This window comes from Aulonocara stuartgranti, assembly GCF_965226115.1.
Source record: "Aulonocara stuartgranti genome assembly, chromosome: 6".
In the NCBI taxonomy this organism is placed as follows: domain Eukaryota; kingdom Metazoa; phylum Chordata; class Actinopteri; order Cichliformes; family Cichlidae; genus Aulonocara; species Aulonocara stuartgranti.
Genome location: NC_138944.1, coordinates 26,725,320 through 26,747,361, shown reverse-complemented (window position 1 = coordinate 26,747,361; position 22,042 = coordinate 26,725,320). Strand labels below are relative to the sequence as shown.

Below are 22,042 nucleotides of genomic sequence, written 5' to 3'. Positions count from 1 at the left end.
CAGTACTGTGTGAAAGTATTGCGTCTTTATATTTTGCTTCCAAGGAGTCAGACTTTCTTGCAATTTTTTAAAGTGGTCTTAAGCAATTGTTCTCCAGGCTTTCTGAACTTCCTTTATTGGCTGCTTTTTCACTCATTTTCAGTCGGTACAAGAAGCGGACTGAAAATGAGTGTACCTGTGAATAATTCAAGTGTAAAACACAAGAGATGAACCAGTTTGAGGTGTATCCTTAGGCGCTGTCATGAAGCCATTCTCAATGAAAGGAAACAGATTACACTTTCAGCACGTCTGATGAAGAGATGAATCCAAATATGACATTTATGGTTAAAGTCATCAGTATATATAGAGAAAGTTAAGAGAATGGGCCCAGCCATGGTTTTGGACTGCATTAGAGCCAGTGGTGTTGGGAATCTTGTCAAAATGTATGGAATTCCAAACTCAGAAAAGTGGAATCGTTTTTCTAGCTAAATATAAAGAAATTAGGGGTGGCTTAAGACTTTTGCACAACGTTGGTAAGTAGGAAATAATTTAGAATTTAGAAAATAAAGTGGAAAAAACCCAGTTATGTTTCTAATAATCATATTTTTCTCTCTGTGGTGTCCAGTTGGTGGGGAACTTGTTGGACTTCTGTTTCTACACCTTTCGTGAGTCCCAGGCCCTGAAGGTGGAATTCCCCGAAATGTTGGTGGAGATCATCAGTGACCAGATACCAAAGGTGGAGTCAGGCCTCACTCACACGATCTACTTCCACAAGAAGTGACTCTTTACACAGATGGGACAGAAGCGGCATTAAGAACTCGAAAAAGAGGAGCGAGAAAAGTTCAGGGAAGAGAAGAAATGTGCTGGGAAGGCCCGTCCTGCTGGCCCGCACCGTGTCGCTCAGTATGCCAGCGTCCTCGTACTGGATGGAAAGATTTAGAAAAAAAAAAGAAAAAAAGAGAAAGTTTGGGGGAGAAGGTTTTGACCCTGCAGTCACCACGAGCGGTTTAGAGCTGCGGATAGTTTGAGAAGCCGAGCGTGACACACCGAGAAGGACTTGTGACAAATGTGACAAAGCATCCCGAAGTACACCAATGTCCCCCTGCCCCAAAGACGATAACAGTATTTTCTATGGAGATAAAGCCATACATTTCTTAGGGCGCACTAGATACATTCACTACACACACACAGAAACACACGTAGAGGGAAATCGACACACTTAACTGTCCACATGCCTTCACACAAAATGCACAGGTGCACTCCACATGCACTAGAAATGGGACTCCCTTACTTACAAATCTAGAGAAAAGGTTTTGTTGCAAATATTAACTCTGGCTTATGCAGTCTTTCACAGATAATAGCACTATGAAAAAAAATTATGCCAATATTTACATTTGCTTTGCAGTGTAGTGACGAGACTGCAGGGCAAAAAAAAAAAGGACATTAATGAGGAGGCACAGAAAATCTAGACTTAATAGACAAAGGTCTATTTGAATATATTCCAAGGGCTATACAAGGATCATCATAAGCTGAATAGTCGCATCAAATTTAACAAGGTTCAATTTTAAAATCGGTATCATATAAGCCATCGCTGACATTTACATGCTGATTTTTCTTTTTCAAAGTTAAAATGTGTAGTCAAACAATCAAAACTAATATGCAAAAGTCCAAAGCTAAAGCTGTTTTGAAACACAAACGTCTCTCTCTCGCGTAAAAGAAAGCTTTGCACGTGATGCTCCCATGTCATAAAGTCACTATTTTAGAGGCATGGTGGTGTAGAATTAAAGACAATATTGACGAGAGACTTCTTACCTTTGTGCAGAAATGGTCAGGAGCGCGGCGGGATGGAAAAACATAATGCATTTACGGAAACAATTTCAGTACAGTCCGCTGGTAATGGATTTGACTGAGGTGCATCCATAGTAATTGCTGTTATTTGTGTTATCTCCAGAGCAGCTGTCCAAATGTCTGTTTTTACTCACAATGAAGCGAAACCAGCCCTTTGTGAACCGACACTTATCTACTCTTCCCAGAAAGAATAAAAAGCATTTTTTTTTAAAGAAACGTGTGTTGCAAAGGTTTTAAGTTTTTGACAAGCCAGTCGTTTTACATTTAAGGTGCTTCGTTTCTACAAAAGCCAGGCAAAACATAACATGTACAGTAACTTGGTAGAACAGTCCATGCAGTACGCCACGTGGGCTCGCAGTTCAAACACGCATACTCTGTAAAGTCGATATAATCCAAGACGGAGCGTTAACTCTTTGCAGTGCTTACAGTAAAAACAGCTAACGTATCAAACCCCAGGCAGATGTGTACAGGTATTAACTTCTTAAAAACACACTCTATTCAGCTGTTGTACAGAAGACGTTTTTAAGGTACACGACGACGAGAGCTTGATGAAGATGTGTTGGTATGATCACTTTTCCCTCACTTTGCTTATTTCCTTTTTTTTTTCCCTATCTTCGGGCCAAGTGCTACTATTTTAAAAGCATGGCGAGGCCCAGTCATCTGGACCATTAGCTCGTCTCACACCCCACTGGTTTCCGGGTGGTTGTGGAACACTACTATGATGCTACTGAAAAACGACAGAGTCGCTGGGGAAGAAAAAGAGTGCGCGTGTGTGCAAGGGGAGGGTGGGGGGGGGTGGGGGTGGGGGGGGTGGGGGGTTGGTGTGTGAATATTACTATTCTTTTTTTCGTGCCCTGTAAGTGTGTATTTACATGTGTGTATGGAGTGCGTGTGCGTTTTTTTGTTTTGTTTTTTCCTCCTGGCAAGCATGTGCATAGATGATCTGCTCTTTCGGCGTGGGTATTATGCATTAATGTTATAGGATTATCCTATTTCCACATTTAGATTTTTTTGCACAGAGAAGATACAATGTGAAATGAGGCGTCAGTGCAGCTTGTAGGAATTCTCTGTTTCGATAAGCAACTGTGATAATGCGGGGTGGGGGAGGGGAGCAAAACGTTCTGCATGGTCACCCCGGCCTAAAGTTAGAGACGACATCATTACCACATCAGGGTGGCCGCGTGCTGCATTTGTGGCCTCGTGCTCAACTGAGGTCTCGTCTGTGTTGTTATTTGCTTTGAAGTTGGCATAACAGAGTAAGTAGGTAAGTAACTTTACTTACTTATAGCCCTTTTGCACTTGTACCTACTCAGCTTGACTTGACCCGGTTTTTAAGGGTTTTCGAGTAGGTGGTAGTACCTGCTACCAGGTTCTTTTTTTAGTACCTTCTCGGCGGTTGTTCTGAGGCTAACCGAAAATGTTACATCAACAGGCCACATGGCACTGATTGCCTAGCCAGTGGCGTCATTCCACAAGTCATGACAGCGACTCCTTCACCAAAATTTTTGAAACTCAGCAAGGAGAAAAATGGCTACACAAACAAACAACACTGTGGTCCTCGAGTTTGACAAAAAGAACTAGACCGAGCAGCAGGTAGCTCATCCTCCATTGTTGTGTTGTGTTTGTGTCATGGGACTTACTGTACTGTATTTGGTACTCGATTGTAATGGAAAACAACCAAATTTGAGTCAGTCGAGTTGAGTAGGTACTAGTGGAAAAGGGCTGTTACTTACTTACGTCATTAATTGCTTCGACGTTGGTGTAAAAAGATAGTAAGTAAAATCAGTCAAGGTGATTTTACTTACTTATTTACATAACTGCTTGGAGGTTGGCATTGTTGGGATCACGACTGTCATTCGATACTGTATTTTTGGGGGAGAGGAAAGCAAAGCAGGGTATTTGAACTTTTTGTCATTCCCAAATCCGAATCCTTTTTCAGTAATTCACAAAGAGGTTGGTGTGTGTGTGGGCCCGGTTCACTCATGAAGGCTAGGATTCTTGTGTTTTGCCATAAACTTTATAATAATTTCTCCTGCGCAGTCATTATCATGCAGTACCCGATTCATCTTTGCCGTGCCCTTACGCTGATCTGTCACTGTTTCTTTATTTTGCTTCTTGTCTTTTTTTTTCTTTTTTCTTTTCAAGAATTCAAAATTTTAAAAAATAAACTGTCTAAAGGTTCATAGGATGAATGGGAAAGTATTTTTGAGAGAATTATATTTTGCTGGAAAACAATATTTAAGTACTTTGTCTAAAAACGATATCCTTTTTGTAAAATGAAATGTTATTGCATGCTTTTTGATGAGATGTTTACATTGTATTTAAAAAGAAAAAAAGGGAAACTTGTGCCTTTTTATCTCACCTGATTTACAGTTTTACAGTATATATTGTAAATAATACAGCAAGTCCTTATGTTGAGTGTAGTATAAAACATTTCTACTTTAACCATCTTGTTGGAATATTCAAGAAAAAAAATGACAAAAACAAACAAACAAAAAAAAATTAATGTGTGTTTCCCACTCGCCATGTCCTGTGTGTCGGATCACAGAGGAGAATTTCAAGAAAGGGGTTGGCACCAGGCAAAGGGCCAAACAGAGAAATGAATGTATCATACATCGTGAGAGACTTATGGAACTTACTACCTGAATGTTAGAGAGAGAACATTTATTATCTTCTTATTAAGTAAAATTATTTGATTCTGCATCTTTTTTCTGTTTTTTACTTTTTGCATTGTTGTTCCCCGACTCATAGAGAAAAAACAAACAAACCACGATTTAAAAAAGGATTTATTTTGTAACGAGATGTATGAAGTGATGGATCCTTGTTGCTGTTGAAATGATTTCCTAATCCGTGGCGGTAATTGTTGATGAGCACCACAATAAAAATCAAGAAGTCACAAACTATTGAAACTGCGGCTATGTGACAGAACATTATTTTGGCTTTGTGCACACACTGAGAGAAGCTGCGGTTTACCCGACCATCCAGCCAATTTCAATTATGACCCCCCCCCCCCCCCTTTTTTTTTTCTTCTGGACCTTCAAATTAAAAGTATCAAAAAATGCAAAGATGATGTTGTTATCAAGCTCCATCTCCTTTATCGTCCTCCAGATATATGAGCTGGCTATTTTTTAGATAAATACTTTTGGATATAGTTTAGTGGGACACGCACTTGTTCGCTTGCTTGCAGAGAGTTAGATAAGAAGATGAGCGTCACTCCAGTGTTGAAATCAGAAATCTGCTTAGGCTGAACATAAAGACTGGAAACAAGAGGAAATAGCAGGGAATGGTGTCGTTTGAGGCGCCGTCAGGCGGGGCTCAAGACCACAGTGTTTGAATATGAGCCACTGCTGGCATAATAGGAGAGGAGACAGACCTGGCACTCGCACAACGGCAAAGGTCACGGTAGAAGCATCATTTTTAGAGGTAAAACCTTTTTAAAATGTTATTTAGGGGCAGATTCTGCAATTCGTTTTAAACACTTATGGAGGTTTAATGTCCCAGTGAGCATTCAAATTCAAAATAACTGCCCGGATCAACGTGTGGAGGCATTTGTTGAAGGGCTTTGGCGCCATCAGTGGTGGAGTTGCATTGTGGCTGATGTGAGAGTGTCTACAGTCAGTCTGGTAAATTTTGGGGGAATTGAATTCTAAAACAGCCGACTGAGAGCGGTATCAAAACATCTCATCTCCTAACTCTCCGCTAAAAGGGACTGTAAGTGTGTTTCCCCCAAGTGTCGAGGCAATGCTTCGGAGGAGCAAGATTAATGTATTGTTTACTTAATGGTCATCAATCACCGCCCACTGCAAACAATAAAATCAACCCTTACCCCCGTACTTGGGGGAGCGGCTCTATCTTCAAAGCTGTCCTAAATGAACTCCCTCCCTGTCGGCTCGGGATAACTCGGGATATTTGTCTGGTTTTTTTTTTTCTTTCTAACTGCAGTGTCACAGTACACTTTGGTGGAGTCACTGTACGTGGAGTCCCATCATCACCATTCTCTGTTCACAATAATGATTCGGGTGTAGAGAGACTAAGCCATATCTCCACAGCCATGGCAGTGCATTTTCTTATAAATATATACAACATTTTTTTTCCTGTTTTTTTAGTTTCTTTCTTTTTCCAATTTGAAAATTGACTTTTTTACTCAGATGCTTTGTATAATAATTCTCAGCAAACATACAGTAGACAACCCTCACTATAAACCAATAAAACATCTTCGAAAGCAGTTACTACTGTATATCTTGATGCAGATATTGCCATACTTGTGTTTGCAAACTATTGCAAGATTCTAATAAAAAAAACATTAAATTGAAGCATTTGTTGTAATTTATGGGTTGTGTGCAACTGTGTGCGTGTGTGTGTTTTAAAGGCGTGTGCGATGAAATCTGTACCAATGAGAAGAAGCTAGAAAACTCGTTTACATCATGGGATGCATATAGCCCACTTTGATCTTAAGTGGGCCGGACCATTGAAATTCACTCTTTCTGTTAATATATAGTTGAACTGAAATTGTAAGTAAATAAATGTGCAACATAACATAAAAAGCTCTGGCTTGTAGTTGCCTGTCCTGTGATTAAACTACATTTTTACTCTGGACCAACAAGAAGAAAAAATGAAAAATGACCAAGGGGAAGATCTTTATTAGGAGGAAAAGGTCTGTGCCGGACCGATTCTGCCCCCCTGGGTCTTGTATTTGATACCCCTGCCCCAAACTATAAGAGTTGATGGATGTATTTGAAACAGCTGCATTTGGTGGGCGGTGATATTAATAAGGTAAAGAAAACAAAACAGAGAGAAGCATCAGCAGGTACTAGGAGAGGAGATGAAGAGAAACAGAAAGAGGGAAGAGTGAATAATGACAAAAAGGCAGCGGGCAAGCGTGAGCCTTTTACAGTAAAACGACGCCTGTGGAGAAAAATCACCATTAACCTTGTTAAAGGCTGATCTGAAAACACGCCTGCTTTGCCAGACTGTAGAGCAGACAGTATTACTTTTTTTTTTTTTTTTGCTCATTTTCCTCCTTCTCCCTCTCTCTCTCTGTGAATCCACAGCCCTCTCCAAATCTCCCCCAGATTTCCAATTGCTTTCACTTGTAGTCGTGCCAGATAAACAGAATCTATTGGATCAGGCTGATTTCACGGCTGCACCCGCACACATGGCGGCTTCTGTGGCCCACTTTCTCAGCTGAGGAGTCCCCCCCCCCACCCCCTTTCCGCACACAGACGAAAACACACTCTTTCCTTTATGTTTGAAATTCACTTTCCTCCAAATTCCCACTCAGTTTTCAGCCCCGGTAATACACCGAGTCTACGAGTGTGAAGCGTGATGGAGACACAGGAAAGTATTAAGGCAGTTGTGCCATTTTCTCACGGTTGTAGGTAAACTGCTGCGCTGCTTTGATCTGGGCTGAGTCACGGCACGGTGTGTGTGTGTGTGTGTTTTTTGGGGGCTGAAGGACACTGCGTCATGGGAGGTAGAGGACAGCTGGCACACAGCCGGTGGGGGGCTGGGATGTGAGAAATGAACACATCTATCTGGATTTTTTTACTCACACACATCAAGTAAGTCGACATGGTGACACTGATGTATACATCACCCCAGTCTGATGCACACTAATGAATAATGCATGCACAGGTAGGCTGACCTCAATCTTAAGTGGCAGTGGAGGGCAGCTCAACAAGCCTCAAATATGAAAAGCCCAACGCTGTTCCTATTCAACAATTTCACACAATGATGAGAACTAATAAATGAATGGAGCTTAATTGATTTTGAAACTACTAGAGCCTCAGTGAATCACTGGCTGAGGCAGCAGGGAGCAGAGATGAGCCTAAATACTACTGAGAGAGAGATAGGTAGGCAGATCGTTGCAGCATGGCATGCTTTCTGACTGACAGTCCAAAGAGTGTGAGAGGCAGGCAGGGCGCACGTCTATGATTCAGCAGTATTCTGCTGGAGGGAAGATGATGAAGAGCCATAGGAGTGGGTGGCAGTGGTGGTGGCGGTAGTGGTAGTTGAGGGATTATTGTGCCCATCTCATTAGCTATGCCTCATTTCATAATGTTAATGTTACAGTTGCTTCAGGGGGGCTGGTGGACATGTGTCACCCACTAAAACCACTAAAAACCTTTCTTTAAATGGACAAAGCCTGCATGTGTTTACGCTGCTAAACAGCGCATCAGCCCGTTCACTGGAGGCCTGAGTGTAGCAGGGGGTGCACTGATGGTGATTATGTAACAGAGGCCGAAGCTCTGGGTCTGGAGGCCATTTGGTGTGTTAATTACACAGATGTAGTCTAAGAATTAACATGCGTGAGGCTGAGATGTTAATGGATCAGGGAGTGGTGAGGAGGGTGGATTAGTGTGTTTTTCCTCCATAAAAGATTAACATCTATTTTTAATCCCTTTATGGAAAGTTTTTTTGGAAGTAGCTTTTAGTCGGAGGGGCCCAGCACAGGTCAATATAAAGAGGAAGGATTACATTACACCACAGTGTTCAGTGTATGTGAAGTGGCTGCAGGATGAATCCGCATTTCATCATTTTATTCTTAGACTCTGTGGGAAACTGGGAGCCTTTTCAGTGACACAATGGATGAATCAGCAAAAAAAACCACACACGTTCCACATTAATAAAGCTGCACATTTCCCAGACAAAGATCTAAACGGCAAACTTTCGTTATAACTCTCAGTCGGCACAATACGGCCATGAAATGTGTGTCGTTTAATAGGCTGTTGTGAGATTAGTCCAATAATTAAAGAAACTGTTAAAGACCTTAATTTGTAAAAAAAAAAAAAAATTAAATAAATCATTTATCGTATTTTTTCATGACAAGAATATGCAATGCAGTGAAAGAACAAAAATAGATATCTTTATTTGTTTAACATTGATCAAGAAGTTACCCAAAGGTAAATTTTAAAAAAGAGAGAGAGAAAAGCCAAGAACCTTTACAAACGTCATAAATCATTGTCTTAAATTATTGTAACCTCAGCTGCAAACACAAACAATCAGCTGAACCAAAGCTCTCAGACAAATGAAAGTGTTTCGCTGAACAGCTGAAGGATAAAATGTATTATGGTGTGCGCACATGCTAAAACCAAATCTAAATGACAACCTAAAAAAACCCATCCATTACTTAGCGCAGTAAATATACTTGGTTGTAACTCTTTAGGGCTTTGTACACTCGATGGATGCGAAACGGTACAAATATTTCAAAGTACTGCATTTCGTGGTCTCGCTCACAATAAAACACACATTTCCGATAAGTTAATAAAGAACTAATAAAAGTCAAAATTCAGACTTTCTGGGAGTGTCTCATTCCTTTGCTCTGAAGAACCTGAGTAACGTTGAACTCGAAAAACAACAAACCAGACGGAGGATTTGAGAAGAAAAACACTTGGTTTCGATCACCTGCTGAAATCGACTGCGGCTGATTGTCAGGTGTTAGTGTTTAACCCAACAGGTTCCATCGGGTGGCTAAGAGGCGTTTCTGAAAAAGTTCGGCAGCAACGATACGGCACTGTAAATTAAAATGAGAAAAAAAAAGAAGAACAAAACAAAACGTGCAATCAATGCGCCAATTACACAAAATACAATTACATCAGCAGTGTGCCTCCTTTTGCATGTCTAGCTATTCTCAAAAGAACAGAACATCGCAAAAGCGTATAAATGAAAAGTTCGCCCGATCGTTTTCATACATACCCGTACGCATGTTTACACCGGGTGCTTTGACTGTGAAGGCACAAAGGGTATCTCAAACAAATTTGCGTGGATCAATGTCAAGGGCTGTGGCGGGTTGTGAGGGGGTCAATGTTACAGTGGTTTTGAGTGCTGTCATTCTACTTTGTGGTTTCTGAAGATCACCCTTTGACTTTGAGCTCATGGATACCATGTATAACAGGGCAGAGGGCGCTTAGAGAGACGCTTCTCCTCTGGTTCTGCTAAGTTCCTTGGATAGAGGCTACAGCATCTTCATATACAGCAGAGCACTGGAAGTGCAATCCCATTTTGCAATTACAATTGTCAAAAATCAGGTGAACACTTGGCTAAAATGAACAAACACATAAACATGCTTGCAAATGCATTGTAAAGTCTACTTGCCAGCAACAAACAAACAAACAAAAATGCACCAATAACATCATATGGTGTTGTCATTACTGATTGAGAAAATTCAGGGCTTCGATTGAACGAGGCTATCGAGGCACGTGCATCTTCCCATACTTCCCTCGGCGAACGTGATGAAATGTCCATAAATATTTCCTTTTGGTTCTACAGCATCTCCACATAGTTTTCAGGGATGAGGCCCCTCTTCCCCTCCAGCTCCCCCTCCAGCCAGCCCGGCTCCCTCGACTGGGTCACTGCAAGAGAGGACACAGTGTCACTGACGGGGGGGAACAACAGCATGGGAGGGGATGAGGGTGGGAGAGAGACAGAGGACACTGGGCCTCCAGTGAGTACACTGTTAAGAGAGTGTGGAGGGCAGAGGTTTAAAGGAGGATACAGCGATTATTCAGTTACACTGTGACCCTGTTAGCAGGACAGATATGTCAGAAAGCAAATCCCAGGCTGCAAAAAAGACCATACAAATTTACTTTAAATCCAGTGGTCATTTTGTTTTCTTTCGGCCCTTTCAGTTTAGTCATTTTACTCAAAACTGAAAGAAATAAGAACTTAAAAAACAAAAAAACCTTTCATATGGGTATAGACAAGTTAAGTCATTTCCAAACCTCAAAGCAAAACAGCCCGCTTTTAGAAGGCTTGCTAAATTGAAATAGAAACTAATATCTCACTTTTTCCTGAACAGAATGGGAATTTCAAAGACAATTGTTGCGATCTCTGTGACATCTAGTATCTGACGTCACCTCACCATATACGTTTTATCTGTTGAGTTGTGGTGGCATTAAATGAAGTGCATAATGAGTGGTGTAACAGTTAGTTGTGAAAAGGGAAGCAAATGCAGAGGAGCTTTAAATCTATGTTTGTTAAACCAGCGGTCCCCAATCCCTGGGCCACGGACCGTGAGTCGTTTGGTACTGGGCAGCGAGAGTTGAGGCTCAGGTATGAAATTCATGGTTTTCGGGGTTTTTAGTGTTATTTTTTAATCATTTTTATCGTTAATTTGGTTTCCCTGTGTCTTTTCCCATGTGTTATGAATAAATCTTCTGTTTTTTGGTAACAGTACTGGTTCTATTTTGTTGTATTTATCCGTGACACCTTAAAGGCCGGGCTGTGAAAATATTGTCAGACATGAACCGGTCCGTGGCGCAAAAAAGGTTGGGGACCGATGAGTTGAACGACCAGCAGGGGGCGACAGCTGCGGCTAGAAAAAAAAAAAGCCCAGCTAAATAAAAGTCCATGAAAACATGCCTCTCAGGTCTCTTACTCTGTGACTTGAGTGAGCATTTTCCTGATGAGGTTATGGACCCAATCCCTCATGTCAGCTCTTGTAAAAAACAACATGACATTCATTTTTAAATCATAGCACCATTTCAAACTGAGCGCATTGGAAAAAAGTGACAAGAAATTCACAATTTTCCAGATGCAGACTTGCTGTGTAACATATACACTTTAAACACCTTGCATTTTTTCCAGAAAATTAGTTTTTAAAAAATGCACCGTGAAAAAAATTAAGCTGACATTAAGTGATGATGAGCTGGTCCTGATGTTTCTGCACAAGAAGAGGAAGAAACTAAGATTCTGGGCTTATTTCTTCATTTTTCAGGAGAAGACACCAGGGAGAGTTGAAGCTGTATGACGGAAGACGAAGCTTGAATGTGTATTATATATATAAAAGACACACTGAACCTCTAACCAGTTCACAAGTGGTTTCTGGCAGCTGTTTACCAACACTTGATGGAATCAATTGCAAGGAAGGTGTTGCACCAAAAACCTGCTTGTGATCGTGTTAGTCTCTAGCAGATTGTTGCCCTTAGTGTGCTTGGTAGGCTAAGGTAGGTAACTACTAGCAAAGTCGCAGTAAAACTTGGAAAAAGTGCAATACAAACTGGAAACAGAAAATGTTGCCTCCAAAATAAAAGCAGAAAGTAGTTGCAGATAAGCTGGGCATGTTCCATGCAAGCCACCAGCCACCACAGCAATCTGTTAGCAACTAACACAATCGCAAGGAAGTGGAGGCAACACACATTTTCCACTCACAATCGTCGGTTGCCAGATGGTCATGGACTGATCTCTAGATCTGTGTGACTGGGGCCTTGTTTACTTGACCGTACATTGTGACACGTCCAAAATGTCAGATAAGTTAATGTCACGTGTTTAGCAGTCGCGTGACTGAAAAACTACAATAAAACTCATAGGATGAGAACAATTTCAATCGTACTCATGCTTTTAAAATAATGCTAAAATGTGTTCAAAATATGGAAACGTGGAACACAGAGAAAAGTTCTGCAAAAACTTTCTGCTGGAAAGATAAAACAAACTGGACATAACTCCAGTTCTTTTTAGTGTGAATGTAGCCCCCCCCCTTCACCACCACTGACTGCGTGGGTTGGCTAGAGGGGGGTCAAGACTTCAGGCTTTCATTGCCAAAGCCACCCCATGTCTCCGCCCCTGGGACCTGTCTTCCAGTGCAAGGACTGTTGTTAAAGGGCTGTTTGCATCCACTATGTTTTGAACTGTTATATATTGTATAGTATAATGGAACAACAACAAAAAACTTTAGGTCTCTAAGGTGGCTAAGAATCGAAGAATCGAAGAGAATAAATTATAAGCAAATAAGAAATGCAGATATGTTCTGCTAATTTTAAGGGTTAGGAAACATCAATATATGTCAACTTTGTCTTCACACATATACACAGACTTGGTAAAGAGTCAGACCTCTTGACCTTCTGCACATCTGCTATGCTCCAGCTGACTTAAGACCACAAATACATTTAGAAATAGAAGTGCAGCAAAATGTCAAGGGTTTTGAAGACACAGCAAGTAGATGTTTAGTTGATTAAAACCTCGGCACGTAACATTTATGTAACAATGTCAGTCGCCTCCTTTGAAGCCAGATTAAGTGCTGAAGGACACGCAGATAGTAAACAAAGCTGTACAGAATGTGCCCAAACTTTCTTAACAGGATCACTGGAGATTTATGTTAAAATCCAAAAGAAACAACTTCAACAAGATAGTTATTTAAAACGTGAGAAAAATAAAACAGAGGATGGTTTAATCTGACTTTTAAAATATTATTATTTTCTTAATACTTATAAATCCACTTTCTAATAAATTAAGTGTTGTTACTGTAATCATGTTTTGAATGGCATGTACTCCTCACACCAACACTAAAATACAGTTGCACCCATTTCAAACAGTGCAAAAATGTAAAGCTACGTGATCACAACAACCAATAAATTCTTAGGTCATATCAAAAGCATCTCCACAAGCAGGTTTGCTTGTACATAATTCAGTATATACACTTTATACTATCTGTGTCTCATAAAGGAGGGTTCTCACAAAAATATAAAAAATAGGGACTCGAAAAATCCTCATTTCCTCTATGAGTGATTAAAGCTCAGTTGAGCTTCGACTCAGAGACACCACAGACCAAATCTGTGTCTCCTGCGCAGCCCTCCCTGTTCTCCCCCCTCCTTGTCTCATCTCTCCGTTCAATTGAAGATCAGATTGGCTGTTCGGTTTTCCTCCAAATCCAATATGCCAGGGCTGGTTCTGAGTGAGCGACTGGTGTAGGCGATAACACTTACCACCGTTGAATATGTCGCCGACGTGGAAGGAGAGCTCAGAGTCGTGCTCAGCCTCACATGGGTACACTGCCCTGGCTTTCCTGCTGGTGACACTGAAAAATGAAGGCAATCAGTGAGCTGGCGGAGCTTTGGGAAGGATTACCGCACAGTTCAATCTGGGCCCGGGGCCTGCTTGTTCATTCACTCACTAGCCTGAAACAGCAGAAATGGGCCAGGTTGGAAAATAAGAAAAAAAAGTACTCAGAGAGGAGCTGGGCCACTACACAGCCTTGTCTTGCCCTATCTCTAGTCTAGACAGTCCAAGGAGCGAGTCAAAACACAGCTACAAGCACATGTGCGTGTGTGTGCTCAGACACAATGGGATGCAGCACTGTTTGCAGCAGATTTTGTACAGCCAAAAAGGAAAGCACACATCAGGTCTGCGCAGCAGACAACCATCTATGGTGAGATAATTAAAAAGTAGCAGGGGGATTCTAAAGTAGGTTTGCACACAAACACAGGTAGAAAAGAAATCTCCCTCCGCAGCGCTTCGGCTTTTAAATTCCCATTTGTGAGCTCAGAAGCTGCATTTTAAATCAGCCCGATGTAAAAGAGCGCCGTCAAAGAAACCATATTCATCGCACCGCAAAGGTTAGTAAAAAGACGTATTTATGCCATTCGGTTGGCAAAAACATAAAAACCGTCTCCACAGAAAGCTTGTTTTGCCCACCATTGCAAAGTGTTATCTCGAACGCCAGCAACATTACCATGTAGAAATTGTGCCTTCAACGCATGATGCCCTGATAAATATTTCATATTCTTTCTGCAGAGAGGCAACAATGTAGGATGAGAAAGGAGAAAGAAGATATACAAACTGAAAAAAGTTTGTGGTCACAGAGTTGTCAATACAACAATGCTCAGCCAAGTTCCTGAATTCAGAAGAATTTTGGAAGAATGCACTCATGTGGAACCGCATTTGGAAAAACGAAGACTTTTATTTCGATGAAAACAACATTGATGGATTGCCCATAGAATTACCACGCTGTTTGCATACTCCTCAGCAACATCTGAAGGCACCGAGAATGAACTGAGCATTTATTTGGAGGCAGGCAGGGCAATTGATCAGTGCAATGGGCTGACATTGCGTGCACAGTCCCATCCACTTCTCTCAAGGTACCATTTGAGGCTTGACAAAGGAGAAGGTTGCTGCTATGGCCAATGCTTGTGTGGCATTCAATTCATCAAAGGTAACCAAATCACACAAAGAGTGAACAACATTAAAAAGAAAAAGAAGGAAAATATTGATGTGAAAAGCTGCGCTGATGCTAGACGATTGAGACACGCAAGATAAGAGCAGCGAGTTAGTAACGGAGGAAGTGATTTAAAACAGGAAAAGAGAGCGAAAGAATTTTTCCGCATGACATTCAAACATGATGCGAGCGTGATAGTGAACAATTCAGACAAAACAGCACGGAAGAGAGGCCAACTGCAATTACGAAATTAGAGAAGAAACTAGCAAAGAGCCCTGTCTTACCTTTCCTCTTGCCTTTCTTTGTCAGAAGTAGCTTTGGTAGCAGCAGTTTGACGCTCTCCTGACGATCCAGGAGCAGAGCAGGAGGCTGCTGCTGTGGCAGATCTGCAAATAAAACAGAGCAGCTTAGTCACCACAGATTCCATAGTGTCGTCTGCTGACTGAAATTATGGTCAGCATTATGTAATCCATCGGTTTCCCGCTTTGGATTTTTGGATTTTTAGCCGCTGACGACTTGTTTTTTGAACACTATGAGAAAGGGGCGTCTCTGACTGGAATATTGCACAATTTATAGTTTATTTAATTCTTAATTCAACCATAAAGAACAAAACGAAACATTTAGACTTAGAATTAGCGTTTAGTGAGGTCATAAATCAAAAGAGAAGTAGGCTCATGTAACCACAGGCTTCTGTACAATCACTTGGTTTTGCAACTAGAAGAGTCACCCCCTGCTGGCCATCAAAAAGAATGCAGATTAAGGCTAAGGACATCTTATACATACAGTAATGTTGGCATACTACACTATAGCACGGAGTCACATTTCCATGAAAACAACACGATACCAGCATTAATGTTCTTGTTCACGCAGCATTATAATATAAATGCAATTGAAATATATGAACTCAAAGGTTTATTTACTCAAATGCGATTTTTTTGTGAGGAAAATGTGCTTGGTGTAAACTAAACATATACCGATCAATTTAATTTTATTTCACCAGATTCCATTAAATATAACATTTAGATATACAATATAGCAAAATCAGAAGGAAAACTTTAATTAGTTAACGTCACCATCTTGAGCTGATTTTTGTGTGTGTACCCCGTGAAGAGGTTCTCAAGCCATTATGCGTTTTTTTTCTTGGTAAAACCTGTACCTACAGTAGTGAGCGCAGGTTCTGCACAGTCACACGTTGACTGTAGTTTTATCTGTTGCAGTAGTAGCTGTGCTTTACACTCGTTGTCAGGGCCAACAAGTCTATGGCCGACCTGAAGGACTGAGGTAGGGGTCCTGATAAAGGGAGAGTGCAGCAGAGGAGAGCAGGAGTCTCAGCCAGGCATCCCTCTGTGCTCCATGCCTGCCCCAGGGCCAGTGCTAATACAGCACATAATGAGCAAATTGCTCCTAGCTGCCGCTCCCATAGAGACGTTAATAAAGGCAATTAGAGGGAGCAGCTGGGGAGGGGCTGGAGGTTGAGAGGATGTTGTGAATAGTGGTTACGTTGGCACTAGTAGACGTGGGGGGAGAGATAGCCTTAAGGGAGAACATGGCTGGGGATGTTATGTGGACATAGGTGGAGGTGAACACAGCGCTGTGCTCACGTTTTCGTCCCACGCCACCCCCTCGCCTCCCGTAGTTGCTTTCTTCCCTCATTTCTTCCGCTGCTTCTCTCAGTGCTCTTGTCCATCCCCAGCGGTGGCTGTTCTGTTTGGGCCTGGCCTGACTGTGGGTGATTTATAGCTCTGCAGCAGTGTGGGGCCACTGTGGTGCTCAGCTGCTCCACATCAGCATGGGGGACAGTGCGCTGCAGTGCAGCAAATCCACTCATTAACCTGGTCCCAGGCACAACCACTGTCCGCCTGGGTCGAAGCCAAAAGAGAGGAGAGCCGAGGAGCGCCAACACTTGACCCACCAGCAGGTGAACTCACTCACATACACGCCATATCCAAAATTAGATGATATTGAAAGGAGAAAATGTCAACATCCACATATTTCAGAAAAGTTAAATGATCTGTCTGACTGTTTCTCACAGCTGGGAAGAGGATTATGCAGCTCTGTGAAGATCTTTAAAATAAACAGATATCTAAATAATAATAACAGAATAAACAGTTAGGGAAATCAGGGAACGCCACATGGTTGCCCTAGAAACTTGTTAAATACATCAGAGGTAAATGGATTTATCCAAAAATTGCTTTCACAATTACAGCTAAGCCAAAGCGAGGGAAATCGTTTACCGTTTCTCTTCAGCAAAAATAGCATCGAGCATGAATTGCTCTTCGTTGTTTTTTACCCGTCACAGGCCTAGCTAAGCCTTTTCTGTAAAGATGATTAAATACAGTAAATAGGGACTTGAAAATGCAGTGCATGAAAGGCCTGGATGAAAATCCCCTTTCAGATGCCGGTAATATTTATCACAAGAGTTTTCTTTAAGAGTATTAAGTTGTGAGGATGTGTATGTATATTATATTGAGCAGAGGGCATATTGTAAAAACTAAAGGGCATCATTATATCAAACTCAAACAATATTGCAAACACGGAATTTCAAAGTGAACAGCACCTGGAGGTCTTCTGGTTTATCGTTATAAACATTGGGGTTATCACACGTTATCACGCATTGCACAGCAGAGGGCTGCTGCTTCTCATTACTGCAGGAATTTCAGCCTGGAGGATCCAAGCCTTGTTGATCCTGGCGTGGAGCTAACATGGGGATGAGCGGGGCTATCGACCGTCTTTCTACCAAAGGACGAAAGGCAGCGGTGGGATTTAGTACTGTTTCTAGTAGAAAGTGGGATCAGACCTATAGCCGAGCTGCTCGCCCAGCAATCTCCAGTTTGGGTGGGCAGGAAATAAGCTCTGATCCACCATTTTAAGATCCACAGCTGTCTGCCAGTGGGAGGCTTGGAGGGCTGGAGGTGGGGCAGCAGCACAGAGATAGAAGGAGGCCAAAAAAACAAAACAAAAAAAAGGCCAGAAAATGTAACCTCATTGGGCAGCACTTCGGGCAACTGAGCCGCTGGGAGAAGCTGTGAGTGAATTCAGGGAGAAGAGGAGAAATGAGGCAAGACATGGAAGTAGACAGAGAAGATAAATCGTGCAAATACCCACAAAGAGTTACTGTATGATACAGTGAGTCAGGATGCATTTTTTTTGTATGACCATGCAGATTTTTGCCATGCTGCAGGACAGAGACTAAAATATGTTGCTTTCCAGGTGCGCCTTTGAGCACGCCAGAGAGCAGATAACACATTTCTGAGAGTGGCTGGAAGTAATGCAGCAATTGCCATCCCTACTGCTCTTTTTGGCTACGACTCACGCCGAATCCCTGGGTTCCACGCCAGAGAGCTGCTGTGCTAACAGGTCTCTACCATCTCACATGCTAAGATTTATGAGCGAACAAAGCCAGGGCGACACCCTGTGACATATGGCGCAAGTCTTCATAAAGGGACAGGGGCTGCGGCTATAAGGGTAAACAAGATGAATATCTCCCCAATGTCAATACGATTTACACGGCCAACGCACGGCCACCTGTCTCCCAAACAAATAAGAGCCGAGATTTACGACCTCCTCCTGGTTGCTCCTTCCGTCCTCCAATATGATGCCACATATGTGGGAAAGCACAAAAAAATAAATAAATAAAATACCCACAGGGGAAAAAAATAGAGTTGGTTACATAAGGGCTATAGAGCCTTGTCCGTCTAATCCTGCAACTTAGAAAAAAAACTAAACATGCCTACACTCACAGGCGGGCAGGCACCCACAGAGGTCACAGAGAGAAGAATCACATTGTCCTCTGTCAAGGTGTGAGGAGGATTTGTTTTTATTTTACAACTCTTTTCAGCTGATGGAAAAGGAGAGAGGGACAGTGAATGAGGGAAAAAAAGACAAGTCTATTCCAAGGTGACTGTGTAGACATGACACAGCAGAGAGTCTAACATCTGCAGCATAACCCAATAATTCATCTCTCACATCAGCATTCAAGACAAGTCATAGGCTGAAAACAACAAAAAGGACCAAGGACTTAGCAGTGAGGACAGAAAGGAGAAGCCAGCGAGGGAGAGAGAGCGAGAGAGGCATGGCAATGCATTCCAGCTATTAATGCATTTCCCATCTAGTACAAAAGAGTAATAGCAAGAACAATGGGGCTGACACTCCAATAATTAATTCCACTTTACCTTGAATAATCTGTTATTTAATTAAACTCAAAAATGGCAACTGCGTAATGTGCATTACAGGTTAGCAAACGCGTGATTCACACGAGAACTGAGATGCTCGTTTTCCACGATTCACAATGTTCAAAAATAGGTAAGTGTGCATTATTAATAATGATTGTTTTATCTTGCCAAGTATGCTTTTTGCCCAGAGTTGTAAAGAGGGAGCTGAGATGCAGCTGCTAAGTGCAGAAAAGTGCAACTGCTTCCCATGATGAATGAAACCCAAAGTGTTTACATGAATTTCCTTTTTAATAATGTCCACAGGAAGAAGTTGCTGGACTTTTGGCTTAGAGTCGCTATTCTCAGGTTGTTGCTGAAATATGTGCGCCAATATTCAAAGTATTTCATTCTTCATTTTACTCCGCAAGTGTGCATCAAAGTTACTGTCGAGCCAGATGATGCAAAAATGTAAGGGTGTGAAAGGGAATTTCAATTTTCTGCCAGCTGAGGATGACCAACGGTGCCCTGAATCAAACGCTAACATGTTGCTAAAAGATATGCTTTTCTAAGGACTGGACGAGGGGAGCATCGAATCCCCGATGGTCTGATTAAACTACACCGGTTTGAACTGGAAGACAAAAAACCTAAAATCCAATTGATTTAATGGAAGATTTCTGCTCCAAAAACACTAACAAGAGACTAAAAAGAATATGAATATACATAAGAACAGGTTCTCACAGAATCACAGTAACCACGTCAATACAAAATGCAAGTGAATAAAAAGCCTACAATTAAAATAATGTCCTTCTCTCTTATTTGGAGTTTGCCTTTTCCTCTGAATCATCCCCTACACTTCTGAGAAGTTCAACGATTCATATGTTAAATGAATCAATACATTAAGTGAGAGGAAATTGGCCCAAAGACTGATTACCAGACTAACAGCTGTGCTTTGGAAGCAAAGACCAGTTAATTAGAAAACACTCTAATCAAACATTAGTTATTAAAAACAGAGTTTACCTTTGAGAATGGGATAACTTGATGTGAAGCACTACTAATTTGAAATCATTTTCATTTGTGGCCTGATAGCTGAAGATCTCACCTCACAAACATGCATTCTGAGCGCCCGCATGCGACATATCGATTTGAGACTTAGTGAAGAACTCACCCGGAGTTGCTGCCTGAGGAGAGGCTGGCATTAAGAGGGGCGTGGTCACTCTTCTCCATATTCACCTCTGAGGCCGAGGCTGATGATGACTGCGATGACACAGATTCATTGCTGCCCATTGAGGTCTCATCTGGAGCTGGGCTGGAACTGTCTCCCACTGTTGACACTGGGATAAACAATTAACATGTGTTTGTTTGAGTTAATTACATCTTTTTAAATAATTTTAGTCAATGGTAAAAGGTTCAGTCTGCTCAAGCTCGCCGACGATAAAACAGATGAATAATTTATCAACACATGAAAACAATCCTGCATCAACAAGGGACTTTGTAAATCAAACTGCTGTCAAAGCAGGCGAGACTTACAACCAAGTTTGTGTTGTTCGTTACACTTGTGAAGTCATAGACAGGAACCTAAGAGACAGCTGGGAGAGCCGAGCTCTTGTTTTTCACTTTTACTGTGACGTAAAGATTGTGCTTTTAGGAGATGAGGGAGGCACAAAAGGATAAATGTAAAAAAACAAAAAAAAACAAAACCACAAAATACAACATTTATCTCTCCCCCGATAAATACATCAATTATGAAAATGTCTAAGAACTGGCTTTGTGTACAGTACAGTGATAAACTCTTGAGCCACCCTCATTTCTTTATATTTTGCTAATAAAATAGGAAATGTGTGCAGTGATTTATTGAAACATGTGCAAACATACATGGAAGTACAATATATAGGCCAAAAACAGAGTTTGTACATTTCTAATGAACTTGAAAGTCAATATTTGTTATGAACACAGCCTGATCTTTCTTAGGCAGCTGCTTCAGGAATAGTTCTCCAGGCTTCTTGAAGGACATTCAAAGCTCTTCTTTGGATGTTGGCTGCTGGCACTATTCTCTCAAGATGATCCCACACTGCGTCAATAATATTGAGGCCCGAGCTCTGGGGAGGCCAATCGATGACCAACAGTGTTACACTGTGAGTTTTTCTATCCAAGTATGCTTTTACTGCGCCGGCAGTCTGTTTGGGATCATTGTCATGGTGAAAAATGAAGCAGTTGTTGTTACAACTTGCTTCTTATACGCAGCACTAGATGTGAGCAGAATATTGTTGCTAGCCTACTGTTCAAGTCTTTTGTTTAGAGGTGGAAACCCACCAAAAGAAAGTTTGCTTAGAAGGTGGTGATGTCAGGATATAAATCTGGTTGTAAGAGACAGAAGATGGCCTGAGGGTCTGCACCAAAGATTAATTTATACTGTAAATTATGCAAAGCTTCTCTAGTGGAAAAAAGTTAAAGTTAAAAGTTAAAAAAAATCTATTGATTAAACTTGAGACCACTTTATAATGAGAATGAGTTCAATTTATTTTATGCATTATTATATAATTTTATCTACAGATTTTGACAGTACATTTTTTTGTAAAGTGCTCTAAGAAAAAGATCACATCTGATGAAATAAATATTAAAAAAGCAAAACACACCCAACAGTAATAAACTGGCAGCTAAATCTTTAGCACCTTTTACATTTTAATTAAATCAGTAACAAACATGCAAGTGATCTGTAATCATCTTGAGAATAAGAGCCTTGTAAACCACAGTTGTTGGAAAGCTTCCTGACACAAATACTCTGATTAAAGCACCTCTCTACGCATAGCGTGCCGTCACATCTGCGAGGATATCAGACACCCAGCACGGCACGTAGAATCATAAGAAGAGTCACACGCATACATAAACACTGCTCTCTCTTACCCACTTCAGCATTCTTAAATTGCTTTTACTCTTATTATGTGGGACCCATATAAAAGACACAAAGGTTAAAAAAGGATTATGCCTTTCATCCCTGATATTAAAATACCCCACAGTAAAAGCTAGCACAAGGGAGACAAAGAGAGGCAATCTGGTAAGCAGATTTAGACTCCTTTGGTATTGTGTGTGTGTGTGTGTGTGTGTGTGTGGGGGGGGGGGGGGGGGGGGGGGATTTAAC

General features: G+C 41.4%; 2 protein-coding genes across 5 annotated transcripts in view; one reads left to right on the top strand and one right to left on the bottom strand.

Moving 5' to 3' along the window:
• The window catches only part of nr3c2 (nuclear receptor subfamily 3, group C, member 2), a 147,241-nt gene extending 144,637 nt beyond the window's left edge, over positions 1 to 2,604 (top strand). For all 4 annotated transcript variants that reach the window (XM_082537109.1, XM_082537108.1, XM_082537107.1 and 1 more), the window contains one exon: positions 605 to 2,604. In XM_082537109.1, the coding sequence (XP_082393235.1) occupies positions 605 to 760 (156 nt within the window). In that variant the 3' untranslated portion in view covers positions 761 to 2,604. The remainder of the gene's footprint in view (positions 1 to 604) is intronic.
• Positions 2,605 to 8,670: 6,066 nt separating this feature from the next.
• Positions 8,671 to 22,042, bottom strand: part of arhgap10 (Rho GTPase activating protein 10) — a 54,079-nt gene continuing 40,707 nt past the window's right edge. Inside the window, exons 20-23 of the mRNA XM_082536590.1 lie at positions 20,072 to 20,237; positions 15,040 to 15,141; positions 13,527 to 13,618; positions 8,671 to 10,178 (exon numbers count right to left, since the gene is read on the bottom strand). Of these exons, the coding sequence (XP_082392716.1) occupies positions 10,090 to 10,178; positions 13,527 to 13,618; positions 15,040 to 15,141; positions 20,072 to 20,237 (449 nt within the window). The 3' untranslated portion in view covers positions 8,671 to 10,089. The remainder of the gene's footprint in view (positions 10,179 to 13,526; positions 13,619 to 15,039; positions 15,142 to 20,071; positions 20,238 to 22,042) is intronic.